The following is a 19,474-nucleotide window of genomic DNA, read 5'->3' as shown; positions in this document are numbered from 1 at the left end:
GTTTGTTCACGTGGCTGAACAGTTTATTGGAAACCGTGTGATATAAAAGCAGCATAACCCAGTGTGAGGTGGTTCTTCGTGGTGAGAGGCTCAGATCTTGTTGAAGGCAGCAATATCGACACTCTGGACCTACAATATAATGAGGAATGAATGTAGTTTTGGGTCAATAAAACTAGATTTTTTAAAAACATTTTATACATCTTATCAAAGAGTAAAAATGTCACAAACATTTCCATTCATATTTAACCCAAACATAAAGTTAATTTACTGTTTTACTTTAAAATGTATATCGTAAGTAATTGAAGACCAAAAATGTATTAATTATATATTATATATTATATATATATAAATATAATATTATATAACTTTTCATTACAATTAAGTACATTTTTCCTTAACTTTTCCTGAATTATTTTATTAAAATTACTTTAACGCAATATACACACATTTGTAAATTGTTTATACATAAATATAAAACCAGAATTTCGCTACAAAACACAAAATGACAAAAAATAAAAATGATATTTTGCATTTAAATATATGTAATGCATATTAAGCTTAAGACTAAAATATGGTTTTGGTCATTGTGATAAATATGCATCAAATTTATATATTTAATTTCATATCATTTATATAATAAAGCGATTTACTTTCATGATAATTACGTAATTCTTTCTTCAGAAGTTTTCCTTTTATTAAAAATTCTGTAATGCAATAAATACACACACCTAAAAAATTTGCAGTAAAATACTGATTTTATAATGACGAATAAATAAAGTTCAATTTCTTTTTATAAATTGTATTTTTATAAATTGTTATATATTATATATATATATATATATATATAATGCATAAATTAAGGCTATTAGTCTAATATGGTTCGTCAACGTGGTGTTTTTTCATTATAATTTTTACAAATATTTTATACAATATAAATTATATAATTATCTTAGTTATTTTCATGAAAATCAAGTTAATGTTTTCCTCCATTTTATAAAAATTACTGTAATGCAATAAATAAATCAGTATTGTTCTACAGCATATAAAACAATTACTATAATAAAGTAAATAAAATGTAAAAATGCTAAAGTACAATGTCTGGACACATTACAGTAATGGAAATTGCAAAAAAAATAAAAATAAAATAAAATGAAAGTGACCAGAATTTTTTTTTAATCATGATTCAACCAAAAACATAGTGCACTTACGTAGTCCTCATATTTGGTGATCTCCTCTTCCAGAATGTCTGTTCCTACTTTATCGTCTTCTACCACACAGTTGATCTGCAGCTTTTTGATGCCGTATCCGACAGGAACCAGCTTAGAAGCTCCCCACAGGAGCCCGTCCAGCTGTATGGAGCGCACACACTCTTCCAGCTTGGACATATCGGTCTCATCATCCCACTGATCAATGAAAGAAACATGATATATTCAAAACTAGAACTCAGCAGGAAGAAATTATACTTGATAGGTTAAAGATTGTGTGCGCTGAAGGTCTCGTACAGGTTTGACGTCCAGCAGGATGGATGATTTGGCGATGAGGGCTGGTTTTTTGGCTTTCCTCTGGGAGTACTCCTTCACCCTCTCTGCTTTGATACGCTCTGCCTCCTCATCTTCCTCATCACTGCCAAACAGGTCGATGTCGTCATCATCGTCAGCACCGTTATGTTTCTCAACCTTGGGCGTCTGGACAGGAGCAGCCTTCAGATAAAACAATATACATGGTATGTAAAGAATTATGGTTGTATTTGCTTAAATGCACAAAGGCGGCCTCATTATTATTGACTTCAAGATGGCAGTATCTCACAACTACCTTGGTGACGGTAACAGACTTTGAAGCCGGCGATTGGCCTTTCTCCAGCATTGCCATTCTGGACTCCAGTTTGGACAGCGTGGCTCTTAGATCATCCACCACTGATAAACCAAACACACCATTAATCTCACACTGATCACAATATGCTCAAACTGTGTCAATCTGTTCCAAACCCTAGTGTGTTGAATCACTGTCCACATAGGCATTTTATGTTGATCTTAGAGAGTAGGAAAGCCTGTGGGATTTGTGCATTAATGGACATTCCCACATTGCATCGCTAACAATCAGTGTGTCTACGGTGTCAACTAGAAAATTGCTTTCAAGGTAGGAAACTTGCTAGGTTTTGGAACAGCCATATCTCTGTCTTTTCTCGTATGTACCTTTGTGCAGATTCTTGTTGTCCAGTTCTAGACTCTTGAAACGAGAGACCAGCTCACTCTGATCCTCAGACTTACTGGCATTCTGACTCTGCAAATCAAATGGAGGAGAACTGAACATTAGTGAATTACATCTCATAAAGAGCTGACTGCTAAAATCACACCATGCAGGGCTGCGACTGCAGACATGCCCAACAAAAGGTTGGTCAACCAATTAAAAACCACAGGAAAACACGTGAATGCATTTATAGCAGGATCTGATGTTTGAAACATTGAAATAAACAAAAATGTCCCACTTGATTTGCATGCCATTTACTTTGGTGAAGGCTAAAACTTTAAACCAATGCATGAAAACACAGTCATGCATGACGTCTGTGCCCTTAATGTGTAAAAACCTCCCATAAAAACACTAGTCACACAGTGAACAGGCTGTTTTGGATGAGTCAAACAGAAATGTGTGTATGATCCACGCTGCTCCAGGCTCCATTCACATGCTTTTCACACAGATGAGCAACTGAACCGCCCCAGAGCACTTACAGTCTTCCTCTCCCGTGGTTTTTGAGCGCGCGTGTGCCCTTTACTAGCCTGTAGAGAAGTCTTCACCTGAGAGATTCACATTTAACCACCACAACCAGAAAACAAATCAGAAGAGAGACAGATAAACGACTATAACAGAAACTGAGAAACTTTTTCCCCTCGCAATTCTGACTCTTTTCTCAGAATTGCGGGATATAAACTTGCAATTGCGAGCTATAAAGTCAGAATTACAAAATATAATTACTTTTCACGCAATTCTGACTTTTTCCTCGCAATTCTGATTTCTTTTCTCAGAATTATTAGATATAAATCGCAATTGCAGTCCAATTCTGAGGTGATTTTCTCTGAATTGTGAATTTATATCTCAATATTCAGACTTTATATCAAGCAATTCTGAGAAAAGAAAAGTCTGAATTGCGAGATAAGTCGCAATAACTTTGGAAACAAGCTTTCATAGAGAAGAGATGCATGCATTAATTGTTTTCATTGCCATTCAGTTTTTGCTTCGCTTTAAAGGGTCATGACATGATTTTTTTTATTATAAATGTTCCTTGCGGTTCACTTATATTACGTTTTTTTTGCACAAAAAGAATCTCCTTGTCAGTAAACAGACATTATTGGCTAACGTCATTGCATAAGAAACGGTATCAGCGCCCACTATTACACACGAGTAGGTGTTTTGAATACATTATCCATATAAAACCATTTACAGACAGACATTATGAAACCATTTACATACGGTTTGTAATGAATCTGCTGTCAGATCAAAACAAAATCCTCCGAACAAACATATAATCCTCTGATGCGATCCAAGACGCCATTAAAGGGTAACTCTCGCCAAAATGCAACCTATAGTCTTTTTGTTAATCTACCCGAGTCAAACTTTCGCTTAAAAGGATAATTATAATGGAAACGCCACTTTTAAGATTGACCGTATTTTCGTTTTCGGTCAAATTGCCTTTTGAATGGGAGTGCATGGGGGGGGCACTTCTATGATAGCATCAAAAATCGCTATTTTTAAAACACTATGAAGGCTCGACACAACATGAAACTTTGCTCGAAGTATTACCAGGTAGATGATCATCATCATCTACACATGAACTCGAGCATTGAGAACATTGTTTACTAAAAAGAAAGGTTTTGAACAACTCGCTGTAGCTGTTGTTGTTTCCGTCCGCAGGCATTTTGTCAGTCAAAAATAGTCGATCTCCGAATGCAACGTTACAGGGTGGAGAGTAAAGATGGAAAGCTCCTAAAGCTTAGTTCCATATAAATTCACGGATAATTTGTTGTTTTGTCGTTAGTGAAAATCAATATTGACCTTGTATTTGAAAAAGGATGCTCATACAAGAAACAATCCTAAAATTCAAAGTCAGTTCATTCGCATTCGGAGATCGACTATTTTCAAAGTTTCATGTTGTGTCGAGCCTTCTTAGTGTTTTAAAAATAGCGATTTTGATGCTATCATAGAAGCACCCCAAGCTCTCCCAATTTGACCAAAAATGAAAATACGGTCAAACTTAAAAGTGGCGTTTCCATTCTAATTATGCTTTTAAACGAAAGTTTGACTCGGGTAGATTAACAAAAAGACCCTAGGTTACATTTTGGTGAGAGTTACACTTTAAAATAAACCATCCACTTGTTCCTGACGCTGGTATCCTTCTGAAGTCTCTACAGAAATTAGCAAATAAACTGTTTAAACCGGACGCGTCAAAGCGAACGTTCTTTCACTCTTTCATTCGTCCTGTTGTAAGCAGATTATGTCAGAGACTGAACGCACATCTGTATACTGTATCCACTAGACAGCATCAGTGATTATAATTGGTTCTATTTGCGTTTGACCCAACGTTAAGCAACTGAACGCCAGTGGGCGGGGCCTGTGATGAGATCATGTATACCTATTAATCAATGCCGGTATATGCAAATGTATTTTGCCTGCGTGATTTCACAAATCCCACACTATCCAAACAAGCCAATTTTGGAGCTTGATTAAATAAGTACTTTGTTTATAACGAGGAGGATGTTTTAAGCTATGAACCTTTAAGCATGATACTTTTAACATGAGGTACAATTAAAATAAGGCAAATTTGATTTCTCATGTCATTATCCCTTTAAAGAGGTAAATAGGTTGCTTAAACAATATATTTCTGCAACCGTGCATTGCCCTTTTAATCAAATTACAGTTGCACACATATCTTTGCAGTTTTTCAAGAAGAAAATAAAAAAAACATGCAAGCATATGTTTGCAGTGTACTTGTGAGGTCTGCACGCTTGAATCTGAGTCAGACCAAGAACATGCCATAAAAGCATAAACCACAAACACACACTAACATCTTCAGGCAGCTGCAAAGCAACCTGCTTCCTTTTATTATAGTATGAATGATGACAGATGAACAAGACTGAGAACGACAGAGCACAGCACATGTATTGCAAAATGAACAGGCACATAAACACATAAAGATGTCGGTGAACGGAAGGAGATCAAGCTAGACCACTTGCATGACAGAACAGTTTGCTATAGATAAGTGTTTTTAGATGCACACAGTTGGATTATATAAAAGCTTTGATGTGTCAATCTTAGTTGATGTCTAGAACGCATATGCTTTGATGATGCGGGAGGTGTAAAGTAACTGCTGACAGAGGAATCAAATACTGCAGAATCAGCGAGAAGAGACCGTGGGAGATTCTGTCTGTTTCGGGAAAATTATGAAGCCTTTTAGGTATTGAAGCAATTCAGTTTAGAATCTGTGCACATGATTTCATAAATTTACCCCAAAATTAACTGGATAAACCTACAGAAACAAAATGGTTCACAAGGAAAATAACCAAAACCAAGTCAGCTAATAGAGTGCAGCATATCAAAAAAATTTTTTCATTGGTCAAATGCGACAATGCCAACTTCTGTGCCCAAAAGTATTTTGTCCCAGACTAAAATGCATGTTTGAGCTGTTTTAACAAAGCAAACTGCACTGATATATCTTAAAATATGTCAGTGCCATCGTTTTGTCTCAAGAAGCACACCAGTAATGTTTTTTCTCATTCTAAGGCATGTTTATTAAAGCTACTTAAATTTCCTAACTGAACAAAGGCCTAACCCTGGCTTAATCTAAACCCTGTCTGTGAAACCAGGCCATAATGTGATCAATTTTGAACTCAAAAGTTAATCTTTTAGGACAGAACAAAAACCCACATTACTTTGTTGATTCACTTTTCTCACATTTTCTGTTTACTTGAGCAGCCCAAAATAGCATAATTAACTCACAAGTTTGGGGCAGGACAGTCGGAAATATTATTTATATATATAAAAATAATAATAATTTCGGTTTACGTTTAAAAACAAAACTTAATTTTTTTTTATATTTTACAGGTCATAAATTGTGTACACGAGTGAGTAATCTGCATGTAGTTTACTAATCCATATCTGCAGCTTATTTTGCTCTCCCTGCCAAAGGCACAGAGGGGGATCCGTACACATGCTAAAATAGCACAGGGATATTTTGGGAGGGCGAGCGTTTGTACTGTAGCTCCAATCTTGTGGGTGATCAGCAGCTGAATGAAAAACTGTCCTGTTCATTTCACCTCCAACTTGGTTAAAGTTTCATGACGTAGATTTAAAATCAGCCTTTCAAAGTGGTCCCATGCAGGACGACAGTTACAGACCGTCAGTAATCACTCTAGTTAAATGCGGTTCACAAGAAGATTACAGTATGCTCCAAAAAATGATTAATACCAAGAGTTGAGATTATGATGAGTTCTTTCATTTTGGGGGCAGTACTCACTCCGGCTAGGGATTGCTGGATATTCTGTCGGGCTTTAGCAATGTCCTGCAGGATGGCACTAGAATCTCTCTCCTGGAAGGGTACAGCGGGGTAAAAAGGCCCATGTCAAACAAACCAGCAAGAGGCAGAGAGTGAGCATGCAAGCAAGCAAGCAAACAAACAAAGGTGAAGTACATAATGAAGCGCTGTCAGTGCAGTGAAAAGAAAAAAGCAGAAACCTGGATAGTTTGACATACAGCAGCTGAGTAAACATGTATTCATGCCTCACCATTAGGATTCTGTCACCCTCATTCATTGGGACAACTACAGCCTTATACCGGCTTGTATGACAACCCAAATGAGGAAGTTTTAGACCCTAAAACTGTGCTGTTGAAACTGCTTCGCTACAGCATCCTGATCTCTAGTGGTCAGTACCTGAGATGTCTGAGGTACGCCGTTCTTGGCCTCGTAGAAGCATCTCTCGGCCTCGTCGTATCTGGACTTGTCGAACCAGATGTTCTCCTGGGCGAGTCCCTGAAGTCCACTCATTGTGATGCTAACACGGAAAAAGTAGACGTGGAAGTTAGAATTATAGTTTGTGTCAAAGAGCAAACATACAACTTTAGAAAGAGACTTTAAGTTAAAAGAAAAAAGTCAGAATTCAAAATGCAAGTCTTCAATGCATTTTTAAAGTAATTCATTCATGAGTAATTGTGCATCACAAATGCATTAAAACATAAGCAAATATAAATCAAGCGGAACAAGCCGAGCACCACGTGCCACATTTCCTCTCCTGTATTTACACATTATGACAGCTTACAAATTCTCTAGAATCAATTAATTATTAGAGTTTTTTTCTTGCATTCAAGCTAAATTCTTGGCAGCCAATACAACCGAATACATTTTTTTTTCTCAATTTAAAAATTCCATTTTAATTGGTGTTTTTCTATAATAATAAAAAAAAGAAGTCAGAATCTCCAAAAGTTGGAGGAGAAAAACAAAACTTGTTGAGCAAGATTAAACTTTCAGTGACCATGAAGGACTAGCTAACTGCTGGTTTAAATAAGGCAGCCATAACTAGCTAAATACAGCAATTTTACTTATATTGTTGCTCACTGAGAACAAGGAACATAACAATAAACAAACAAGCAATGAAAAGAAGTTATATTATGAACAATATAATATGCTGACAAAATAGGAATGTTTGGCGATATATAACTATACTATACCAACTAATAAACTCATACATTCTGTAAACACCCACTTTATGCCTGGCTAACCTTATGATGACGAAAAAACTACATCGTCCAGGTCTTGCATTCACGTTGATTTTGTAGAATGGTTATTTGGATTGATTGTCCAAGTCCCTTCACCCACTAAAACTCCTTTCATTTATTTTTTGCTGACACTGGCTTCAGACAACAGGACAGACTTTGCGTGCTAAAGCCCTCGGATTAGTTTCACACTGATCAACTTTCACCCAGCAGCCAATGGTGACACAAACCAGTTTGAGGCTTTTGAAAAGAGAAAAATGATCTCAAACACACTCAAAACACACAAAAACACACCGTTCAATAAGTAAAATTTCAGAGTTTCTTTAAAAAAAAAGTAAATTGTCCCATGCCCCTAAACTAGCCATACTTGTCCCTTTTATGAGGGGCGCGCTCGGTCTCGGAGAAGACCCTCTTCCTGTTACTTTTAGGGAAATGCCGATCCCTCTGGGGTTCAGACGACGAGCGCTGGTGGGTCGAACCCCGCTGCTGTGGATGAGACGCATTGGAACGGGTGTACGTTTGGTTCTCCTTCTCTTGGGATTGTTGTGCCCCGTTTCGTTTAGCCCTGAAGACCAGGGTGCGGGGGATTCGGTCTTTGGAAGACGAAACTGGAGGGGTCCCGCTCCCAGCGCTCAACGAGGTCTGATAGGCATCGTTGGCCTGCTCATATAGGCTGCTGTTGAACCAAACCTTCTCTCCTCTAGTGCCCTGAGAGGTCAGATCATGATGGAAACGACCTTCTTCCGAGCCTTGATTTTCAGACCTGGAAGAACGAGTGCGGTTTCTCTTTCCGTCATTTGAATTGGGCAGATTCCTTGTCTGTTCGTGTCTAGTATCTTCTTTGGCTCGAGACCCCAACTGGTTCTCCATCCTCTAGCTCAATTACAGCATATAAGGAAAAACAAATAAAGGTACATGCTAAAGAATTAGTTTGAGCTGATGTTAGACAGTAAATGAGGGCAGAGATGGACACAACCAAGCGCATCCAGAAGCCTTGCAGAGCAGCCGGTTTACACCAGCAGAAGTCCGTTCATGAGGGAAACGTTTTCACAGGGATTCATCAAGGGAACCAATACATTACTGGACGTTTCGCATTCAGACAGTGTGACTTTATTCAAATTTCGTATGAGATTGTGCAGTCTGGCCAAAGATGACATAATTAGCTAAACTGTTGTTGTCCCTTTGATAAATAAATGTAAAATAATATTTCACCTTTTTTTAAAGCCATGCAAGTTGAGATAAACAAAAATGTACAAAACGAACAGAAAAAAAGTTTGCTTTTGCCCATATCCAACAAGTTTCACAAAATTACAGCCAAATGCCTCAATATATTCTGGCTTACTTTCAACTTGATATATCAAGTAGGCTATTACATGTGTGGCATACTGTTACGGTGACCGGGAGGAGACATGTTCGGTTCACTTAGTTTTGTTGTGGCCACAACATATAAACTCGTGGAAATGTCATATGTTTTTGCCACGAGATATTAATTCGTGGGAACGTCATATTAAATCGTGGGAAGTTGGGAACGTGATAAATCGGGGCCACGAGATCATTTTGTTGAGGTAACGAGTCATGTCGTGGCCACGTGATGTAAAGTCGTGGCCTCGAGATCATATGTTGTTGAGGGATTCAGAGGGAATGATATGTTTTTCTCATGGCCACGACTTCATATTTTGAAAGAACGACATTGGTCAACACTGTAACCATACACAGCAGTCGGAGATGGAGATGACTGGTGAAATAACACTTTACTTTGAATTAGGAATGTCATATAAAGATATAGTGCGGTCTCTGGCATTAAGACATGGGTATGTAAGTGAAAAACACCTGAAACGCATCCTTAAGTGGAATGGGCTTTTTCGTCGGAAATTTGCTGGCTTGAATGAAATACTCGGGTCACGAATAAAGTCCCGTTTAAAGGTGAACTAAGTAACTTTTTTTACCTTAACTGAACAGGTTCGGAGTCATTGGAATGGTTATATTACTTATTTCGGGTTGAGTGGTGGTCGTTTCGCACCCCCCTGGTGCCCGTGAGCGGAAAATACGCACTTGCAACTTTGAGCCGGCGGGTCGCCGGCCGCTGCGTCAGGAAGTATCGCGTGATATCAGGTCTCGCGATGTAAACAATTGCTTTACGGCCAAAAGAAATCTGCTAAACTGCTGTCATTATTGCGCTCCCTCACGCTGTTCGAACCCGAATGAAGAAGACGTTTTAAAGAACGTCCCGTCTGCTTTGATGTCGTTGATCTATAGCCTCTGGTGTCTGAGAATCAACAACGAGTTTTTACAACAGTGTTGTCAAATATCTATTCCGAAGCTGTGGGGGGAGCTCTAGAGAGAAACCTGCGAGCAAAAAGCGAGAATACAGCGAAGAAGTCCCGAAGCTACTGAGTGCTGCTTTAAGTGGAATGGGCTTTTTCGTCGGAAATTTGCTGGCTTGAATGAAATACTCGGGTCACGAATAAAGTCCCGTTAAAGGCAATGAACAAAAACAAATTATGAGAAACTTAAACAAATAACAAAGTAAATCATGACCTGGGTAAAAGGAGGAGCCATTGTCGCGTGTGAAGATTCGGTTCCCACATGTTATAAAACTCGTAGCCACGAGAAACGGATGTCGTTCCCTCAACATACGGTCTCGTGCCCACGAGATATTATGACGTTCCCTCGAGTTTATATGTTGTGGCCACGACAAAACTAAGTGAACCGAACATGTCCCCTCCCGGCTCCCGGTCACCGTACTGTTGATTACAACACATGTTTTAAGCAACAATCATTTTAGTAATAAATGCCATCTGACAAGTAATTGGAGCCACAGGAAAAAACAACAACAGAAACATGCACACAATCCCAACGCCTTTCACTAGAAATTAACCTCAGCTGTGATGTGAAGTAAAAGCGCAGAGAACTCTAAAAACAATCAAATTAAAAGGTATAAATATTTACAGTATTTTGCCAGTTTTGCACAAATAAATGGTGTAAATAGCAACAATCAAGTTGAAAATAGACGGGAATATTCCATTACCATGTTTTTTCCATTACCAAAGTCCCTACCTTATAATGGTGAAAATTTGGTCATGCCAAATTTCAAACTAAAACTAAATCCAACTTCCAAAACTACGGACAATCCATCATTCAGGTTACAAACACACCATGCATTTCTATTACAACAAATGATGTAGCAGCCAATAATAAGCTTTTATGCTAAGTTAGTGTAGCCTACTTGGTTACACAGTTTCCAGTGTCACCAAATGTCATCACTGAGCATGTTTGCTATGACATATGGAGTTAATTTAACATTTTATTATTTGTCATCTCCAATCAAGTTGTATTATTTGTATCACTTTACAATAAGGTCCCATTAATTAATGCAATAACAAAAAATAAGCAATACATTATTTATTAATATTTGTTAACGTTTGTTAATAAAAACACAACTGTTCATTGTTAGTTCATGTTAACTCCGGTACAAGTTGATTTTAATAATGTATTAGTAGGCTAAATGTTGAAATTCACATTAATAAAAGCTTTAGTAGTATTTTTAGGATTTCATTATTAGTTCATGTAGTTAAGGTTCCATTTGTTAACATTAGTTAAAATGTAACCGGTATTTTAAAATAAAATATTTAACTGTATTTCAGATAAATAAATTGTTATGAAATTTGCATTAGTCTTTGAGATGAAAAGAATGAGAAAGAGATGTTGAATAGAAAGATGAAGAAACTCATTGCAAGTTACCATGTGACATAGATGTCCGTTTTATTTATGCTCAATAAAAAGGGGAGTCACTGAGACTGACTTTGGCTTGAAGGACACGAAAAGCAAATAAACCAGAGTAACAACAACACGTCTAACCCAGATTTAAACCAGCAGAGACCTGTAGGTCAGGATTAGATGACACACACAGATCCGTTACAGATGCTTCATATGACCCACCCTGTTTATGAACATATGAAACACAAACTTCAACATCATGTGTGCTGTCTGTCAGTATCAACTCCAGGTGCTTCACGGAAGCTTTATAAAGTCATGAGTTAAGATACTGTATGATCTGTAATGATGTGTTTGGAGTGGGATCAAGTTCAAGGAGTTTTAAACTCTGCAGCGGATTAAACTCATGGGTTTCATACGCAGCCACGTGGCGCGACACGCACAGCGGAACACTTCAGCAACAACACGATAAGAGTGAAACATATTTACCACTATCGTGTTAGTGGAAACTAAAGTTTTACTTACTTTCAAAGAGTTTGATAAGTGACAAGTGGTTCGAGCTGAACTTCTCCGCCGGACTCCCTATTACAGAAAGAGACCGAGGAAGTCGGGTAACACGAACTTATAGCTGATAGAGGGGTTTCCTGGTAAATGTCATTGTTCATATGCAACGATGCAATGCAGTTTATACGATTTTAGCATTGTAATATACGTCTTTACTAGAAAAGAGTTGATTCTAATCTGTACAATATGTACAAATATGTAAATATTCATGAAAGTGCCAGTATTTTATGAATATCACCCCCCCAGAGCCGAGATGGTACATTCAGGTACGTTGCACCGAAACATTCCGTCCTCGTGCCCCGAACTAACAGCTGCACATAATAACTCAACAAAATTTGGATTTATTTTTTAATTCTCTTGACTCAAACGGCAAAATTCTGTGTGAATCTCCTATTCAAATTAAATATATTTCTGAGTTTATCGATAAGCTGAAACTAAATAAATCTCCTGGAAATGATGGTCTGACGACTTACAAGAAATTCTCAAATGTTCTTCATTTCTTCTCCAAGTGTATTAAAGAGCCTTCATTAAGGAACTCTCTCACCCCACTCAGGGCGTTATATATTTGATTCCAAAACCTTAAAAGGTCCTTGCTCAACTTGAAAATTGGAGACCTATAATGATTACAAAATATTAGCCATGCTTTTTTGCTAAAAGAAATAAATGTGTTCTAGATAATCAGGTTTCAGAAAGACTTCAAGACATGTTAGACTTGTTCTTGATATTTTAGATTACTAGATCCCTGATGACAGTTTCTTGTTTTTGCTTGCTATTTATAAAGCTTTTGATTCTGTTGAGTTTCTTTTTATTCTTAAGTCTTTGAGTATTTTTGGATTTGGTCCCAATTTTACCAATGCAATTTACACTTTGTATAATAATGCCAATGCTTCAATTAAACTACAACATGGTACGTAGATTTAATAGATGGAGGCATCAATCAAGGCTGCCCAATATCGCCTTATCTTTTTCTTCTCCCTATGCAATTAGCCATCCACTTTCAAAATAGTCATTTGGAAGGTATCTCTGTTGCAAACCCATATACATTAATAAGTCAGTTGGCTGACGACACAAATCAAGTTTCTTTAGCCTTAAATATAATTCATATTTAGTGGTTTAGTTATATCCACAAATGTCAACTTTTATTTAATACACATTCCACTGATGTTAAATGTGACATTCCAATCAAGTCCGAAGTTAAATACTTGGATATAATTATATGTAAAGATAATATATATATATATATATATATATATATATATATATATATATATATATATATATATATATATATATCAAAACTTAACTTTGAACCTCTTATCCTTGCTGTTCGACGTAAATTAAAAGATGATTATCTCGGGTTATCTATCCCACAATGGCTCTGGATGTTTCTGTGGAGATTTGTAGAACGCAGGACAAAATTATTTGTTTGAAAGTTTTGAGTTAATGGACATTTCCATTAAACCACAAGGTTAAATGGATGAAGTCTTTTTTAAACAATTCCAAGTCTTTTGGGAATATTATCACGTCATATTTTCAGTTCAGTTGGAGGTTTACATTTTTTTGTTGCACTGCAACTATGACATCTCTAAAATACCCTTAACTGTTTCTAGTTCTAACTCTAAAAACACTAAGACTCTGTTATGGTGTAAAACATTTAAGCTAGTTTAATATTATTTTTGTTTTTGTTTTGTAACCCTCATTATTGTTTAATAGTTTATTACTTGTTTTTGTTATTGTTGCATAATAAAAAAACAGCTGCACATCAAAGCTTCAAGTAAAAACATTGCATTAACATTTTTACGCCTTATTTTGTATTTGATTATAATACTATTCTCTCTTTTCTGTCACTTTTCTGTATTTGCCAATAAAGGAAAGAAATACGTTTTTTGATCAATAAAATCCTTAAAATTTTTCAAGTGTTCTGTTGAGCTTTTTGCCAACAGTTAGAAAACAGTTAATTGCCTGGAAATAAAGAAACATCTGCTGTAATGAATGTTGTTATATGAGGATGACACCAAGACACCATATTAGATTTATTGTTACGACAATACTTTATGCATGTAATGCAATGGGATGTCTTTCTTTCAGGTTTCTTAAAGAACCAATCTTACCAAGAGTGGGGTTTGAACCCACGTGAACATTTGTTCATTAGATCTTAAGTCCAACACCTTAACCACTCGGCCATCCTGGTGTGCTGCAATTATTGTAACAAACACTGTTGGGTTTTTTTTTTGTATCCTTATTCATCCCCACATATGTCAACAAAGAATGGTGAAATAATATTGACAGTTTTTAGTAGTTGTAGTCAAGTTTTTTTTCTCCCCCAGTATCCTCAATATCTCTTTTCATTCTTTTACTTTTCAAAATCTAAAAGCAAAACCAAAGTCTAAAAATCCAAATAAGTGATTTACGGTTAAAACATCAAAATTAATATTGATATCACGTAAGCTAACGCTCAGTATAGTAACAACTTTAGTTAGGCCTATTTTTATATATATATATATATATATATATATATATATATATATATATATATATATATATATATATATATATATATATATATATATATATATATATATATATATATATATATATATATATATATATATATATATATATATATATATATATATATATATATATATATATATATATATATATATATATATATATATATATATATATAATACTTAAATTACAACGAGCAAATTCTTTCTTTCTTTTTTTTAAAGTGCACAGGAATGTCCCAGCACAGACTAATGTAAGGACAAAAAATTCACTGTAAAGTGTGCTTGAGTCCAAGTGCAGTGCTTTGTCTGGATACAGAATGTTGTGGCCTTTAGTGCCTTGAATTTAAGACCATCTGAAACGCCTCTGGTATTGTTCAGTCCAATAAATAACAATTACCCCATTAAAATGACAGTATCGATGCTAGCTCAATTACCAACAATTTACTAATACAGACCATTATAAGTCAATAGTACTTAACCTTTAGAGCATAAAGTGACTGTTAGCATCAATAGACAATTATATTATATAAGATAGCATCATGTTACTGATACGGTCTGCCAGGAATAAACTTACACAACATTTTAGTTTTAATAATTAGAAATGCATGGCAGTTTTAAATCTCTCATAAGGAGTCTTGTGAAATTTATTTTAATCACAAATATGGGAGCATTTTATATCATCGGTTTGATTGTTGACCTTCAAGAATCTCTCATCTTTGAGTATGCAGTTCTTCAAGATTGCTATTATTGTCACCTAATCTCTCAATTTAGAGAGCTTTTCTACTAAAGCTTCTACCAGGAGTGGGGTTCGAACCCACGAGGACATTTGTCCATTGGATCTTAAGTCCAACGCCTTAACCACTCGGCCATCCTGGTATACAAAGAGTGTTCGAACATAGATCAATGTAAGGGGAAATAATTAACTATAAACTGTTCTTAATGGGATCTGAGATCTCCATATCTGATCGGATTGATCTGGTCAAAGCAGCTTTTTGGAGTGGAATAAAACTGTGTGATGTTCCTACAACATTGCATATGCACTAAACACTACTGTTGTTCAGAATATGGATTAAATCAAGTCTAAACCGTATGTACAACCCCAGTTTTGAGCACAGTAAACATCTAGCAGGAGTGGCATTCGAACCCATGTGACATTTTGTCCATTTACGCCTTAACCACTCGGCCACCCTGGTCTCAGACAGCATCTAATATGGTTGTCTTTCAAACACAGAAAAATGGAAAGGAAAACAATTAATCATAAAGTGTCCTTAACTAGGATCACCACATTAGCTGACTGATCCAGACAAAGTAAAGTAGCTTTCTGGAGTGGAGTAAAAGCATTTGGTGTTCCTTTGACAAGCCACTTTTATTCACAATCTGGATTGAATCATGTCTGAGAATAACCTTTTGCCATATCTAGTTTTGAAGAGCTTTTCTACTAAAGCTTCTACCAGGAGTGGGGTTCGAACCCACGAGGACATTTGTCCATTGGATCTTAAGTCCAACGCCTTAACCACTCGGCCATCCTGGTCTACAAAGAGTGATTAAACATAGATCAATGTAAGGGGAAATAATTAACTATAAAGTGTTCTTAACTAGGATCTAAGATCTCCATTTCTGATCGGATTGATCTGGTCAAAGTGGCTTTTTGGAGTGGAATAAAACTGTGTGATGTTCCTACAAAATTACATATGCATTAAACACTACTGTGTTTCAGAATATGGATTAAATCAAGTCTAAACCTTATGTACAACCCCAGTTTTGAGCACAGTAAACATCTAGCAGGAGTGGGATTCGAAGCCAAGTGGCCTTTTGTCCATTTACGCCTTAACCACTTGGCCACCCTGGTCTCAGACAGCATCTGATATGGTTGTCTTTCAAACACAGAAAAATGGAAAGGAAAACAATTCATCATAAAGTGTCCTTAACTAGGATCACCACATTAGCTGACTAATCCAGACAAAGTGGCTTTTTGGAGTGGAGTAAAAGCATTTGGTGTTCCTTTGACAAGCCACTTTTATTCACAATCTGGATTAAATCACATCTGAGAATAACCTTTTGCAAACTCTAGTTTTGAACAGCCTAAAGTGTCTACCAGGAGTGGGGTTTGAACCCACGAGGACATTTGTCCATTGGATCTTAAGTCCAACGCCTTAACCACTCGGACATCCTGGTCCACAAAGAGTGACCAAACATAGATCAATGGAAGGGGAAATAATGAACTATAAAGTGTTCTTAACTAGGATCTGAGAGCTCCATATCTGATCTGATTGATCTGGTCAAAGCTGCTTTTTGGAGTGGAATAAAACTCCATAAAAATGGAATAAGAAAAGTGTGAGGTTTCTACAACACATATGCATTAAACACTACTGTTTTTCAGAAAATGGAGTAAATCAAGTCTAAACCGTATGTACAACCCCAGTTTTGAGCACAGTAAACATCTAGCAGGAGTGGCATTCAAACCCATGTGGCCTTTTGTCAATTTACACCTTAACCACTCGGCCACCCTGGTCTCAGACAGCATCTAATATGGTTGTCTTTCAAACACAGAAAAATGGAAAGGAAAACAATTAATCATAAAGTGTCCTTAACTAGGATCACCACATTAGCTGACTGATCCAGACAAAGAAAAGTAGCTTTCTGGAGTGGAGTAAAAGCATTTGGTGTTCCTTTGACAAGACAAGCCACTTTTATTCACAATCTGGATTAAATCATGTCTGAGAATAACCTTTTGCAAACTCTAGTTTTGAACAGCCTAAAGTGTCTACCAGGAGTGGGGTTTGAACCCACGAGGACATTTGTCCATTGGATCTTAAGTCCAACGCCTTAACCACTCGGCCATCCTGGTGTGCATCTACAATGCTATTGTTCATGGGCTTCATCGTTCGAGATGACTGAGCCAGAAGGCCTTTCTGGAGCCTTCAAACAGCATATTAGATGCTGTTTGAGACCAGGATGGCCAAAGGGTTAAGGTGTAAATGGACAAAAGGCCACAGGGGTTTGAATACCACTCCTGCTAGATGTTTACTGTGCTCGAAACTGGGATTGCACATACGGTTTAGACTTGAACCGTAGAAACCTTCCTGCAACCCTTTACAGTCTGGATAGATGGATGATGTTACTAAAGATATGTTGTTTAGGTTTGAGCTTTCTCATCTTACTTCAAGAGAGTATCAAACATAGATCAATAGAAGGGAAATTAAGTGTCCTTAAGAATTGCCACATTCTGTCAGATTGATCTGGACAATGTGGGTTTTTGGAGTGGAGTAAAATCATCTGTGACAAGTTGCATAAAGTGGATCTGGATAATTCTAGATAATGAAACCTATCAATGTGATGGCCATTTTTTCAATATAAAATCAAAAATCAACCTCCTCAATGAAAAAGATAGAGAAATAATTTAGAAAAAAGTATTTGGATGATGTAATAAAAGGCAATTGGAGGAGTCTACCATAGTGATTTTTTTTTTAATTTCTAAAAGAGAGCAAGGAATGTTAATACTAAATCCCCAAAAATACTTTATCACAATAAAATAAAAATACTTAACCATAAACGTAATTACAAATGTGGGTTAAATGTTATTATTTTGGTGTGTTAAACATTGTAATGTTATGCTTTCTCTCTGTAATTACTGTAAGCAACCCCATTTGCCAAGCATTTGTTATAGGGATAATAACAAATGTATTTTAAGTACAACATAATTTTAGTTGTTTTGTAACCATTTTTTTACATTTCTATGTCTGTGTAAGAGTGGAATTCCTGCAGTGGTTCAAGCTGCAAGACTGCCGAATTACTAAAGAAATGTTATTAGCAAGATGTTTATGTTATTACCACATTTCTTGTCTATTCCACCCACTGCTACTTATACCAACGACAGAAATAAGCGCAGTTACAATAGCTTAATATGTGGGAGAGCGTTGCTATAGAGAGTGACAATATTTGTATTGCAATATATAACACTTCAAAGTCAATACCAAATCAAAGCTATTTAGCACATTAGTTGTAATTGAAAAGGTTTAATGACAAAATATGGTTATAGTTACACTTAAAATAGTTACAAAATAGATGTATGAGATGATGATAACTTATACCATTAATCTTACCCAGCATGTAAAATGTTACCTGAGAGAAAAATAGAGAGTGAGAGAGAGAGAGAGAGAGAGAGAGAGAGAGAGAGAGAGAGAGAGAGAGAGAGAGAGAGAGAGAGAGAGAGAGAGTAAGAGACAAAGAAAAGAGGAGGTAAAGGAAGAGAGCCCCAAGAAAGGGACCCAGAGAATCAGAGAGCCAGAGCATAAAAAGACAGAGCATGCAGTTACGATCTTGTTTTATCCTTTCTCAGACCATGTGACTAAAACCCAATTGTGAGACATTCGAACTGACCAATCAGATAATTACAACTTCCCCCACCGCACTAAAGGTGTGACAATTCATAGACCCTCAAAGTACAAACATCTTGGCTTACACAGGCCTTGATCACTATGTCTTTGGGGATCACTGTGTCTTTGGGAACTCCAAATGGTCCTTGTGGTAGAAAGAGGGGGTGGAAAACAGGAAAGCAAATGTCTTTGTTAGTTTCAAATATCTTGGATTATTTTCAATCCTACATCTGTTTATGAACCTTGGCTTTCATTTGCACCTATTGTGTAATCTTACTGCCTGTTCCACCAGAGATATTCAACAATGAATGAAAACTGTGCCGACCAACCCCTGTGCCAACCAATCCTGGTCTTCCCTGCAAAATCCCTAGAAATGGCTTACTATCTTTTTTACCAATGTTGTTTTCAATTATTCACATTTTGACAGACTACATTTCCTCTCCCCTGAATCACATGCCCCTGTTTGACAAACTAAAAATAGATGTTTTCTCGTATTAAAGATTGATGCATCAAGCATTTGTTTGTCTACAAAAGCATGAAGGATAGCTT

The 19,474-nt window shown here is 36.5% G+C and overlaps 1 protein-coding gene across 3 annotated transcripts; it reads right to left on the bottom strand.

The window, feature by feature from the left end:
- Position 1: 1 nt before the first annotated feature.
- eef1da (eukaryotic translation elongation factor 1 delta a (guanine nucleotide exchange protein)) lies at positions 2-12,125 on the bottom strand. Of its 3 annotated transcripts, XM_082173371.1 has the most exons (9): positions 11,998-12,125; positions 6,920-7,040; positions 6,506-6,577; positions 2,727-2,792; positions 2,193-2,280; positions 1,813-1,913; positions 1,503-1,700; positions 1,209-1,403; positions 2-129 (listed from the first exon to the last, which is right to left on the bottom strand). In XM_082173371.1, exons 2-9 carry the CDS (start codon positions 7,031-7,033, stop codon positions 91-93), a joined length of 873 nt encoding a protein of 290 aa, XP_082029497.1. In that variant the 5' UTR covers positions 7,034-7,040; positions 11,998-12,125; the 3' UTR covers positions 2-90. The 3 variants fall into 3 exon arrangements, with proteins under 3 accessions (XP_082029497.1, XP_082029498.1, XP_082029499.1); XM_082173372.1 differs by lacking the exon at positions 6,506-6,577; XM_082173373.1 differs by lacking the exons at positions 2,727-2,792; positions 6,506-6,577.
- Positions 12,126-19,474: the final 7,349 nt, after the last annotated feature.

The sequence above is a fragment of the Leuciscus leuciscus genome, assembly GCF_965113295.1.
Source record: "Leuciscus leuciscus genome assembly, chromosome: 6".
Lineage (NCBI taxonomy): Eukaryota > Metazoa > Chordata > Actinopteri > Cypriniformes > Leuciscidae > Leuciscus > Leuciscus leuciscus.
The sequence above is the reverse complement of the archived record's forward strand: the minus strand, read 5'-3'. Positions and strand labels throughout refer to the sequence as shown.

Bases quoted from the DNA above. Each gene is read 5' to 3' on its own strand.
- eef1da (XM_082173371.1), bottom strand. From the start codon at position 7,033: ATGAGTGGACTTCAGGGACTCGCCCAGGAGAACATCTGGTTCGACAAG. The intron at 1,701-1,812 runs GTAGTTGTGAGA...TTTTATCTGAAG, and splicing joins AGTCTGTTACCGTCACCAAG to GCTGCTCCTGTCCAGACGCC. The intron at 130-1,208 runs GTAAGTGCACTA...ATTATATTGTAG, and splicing joins TCACCAAATATGAGGACTAC to GTCCAGAGTGTCGATATTGC.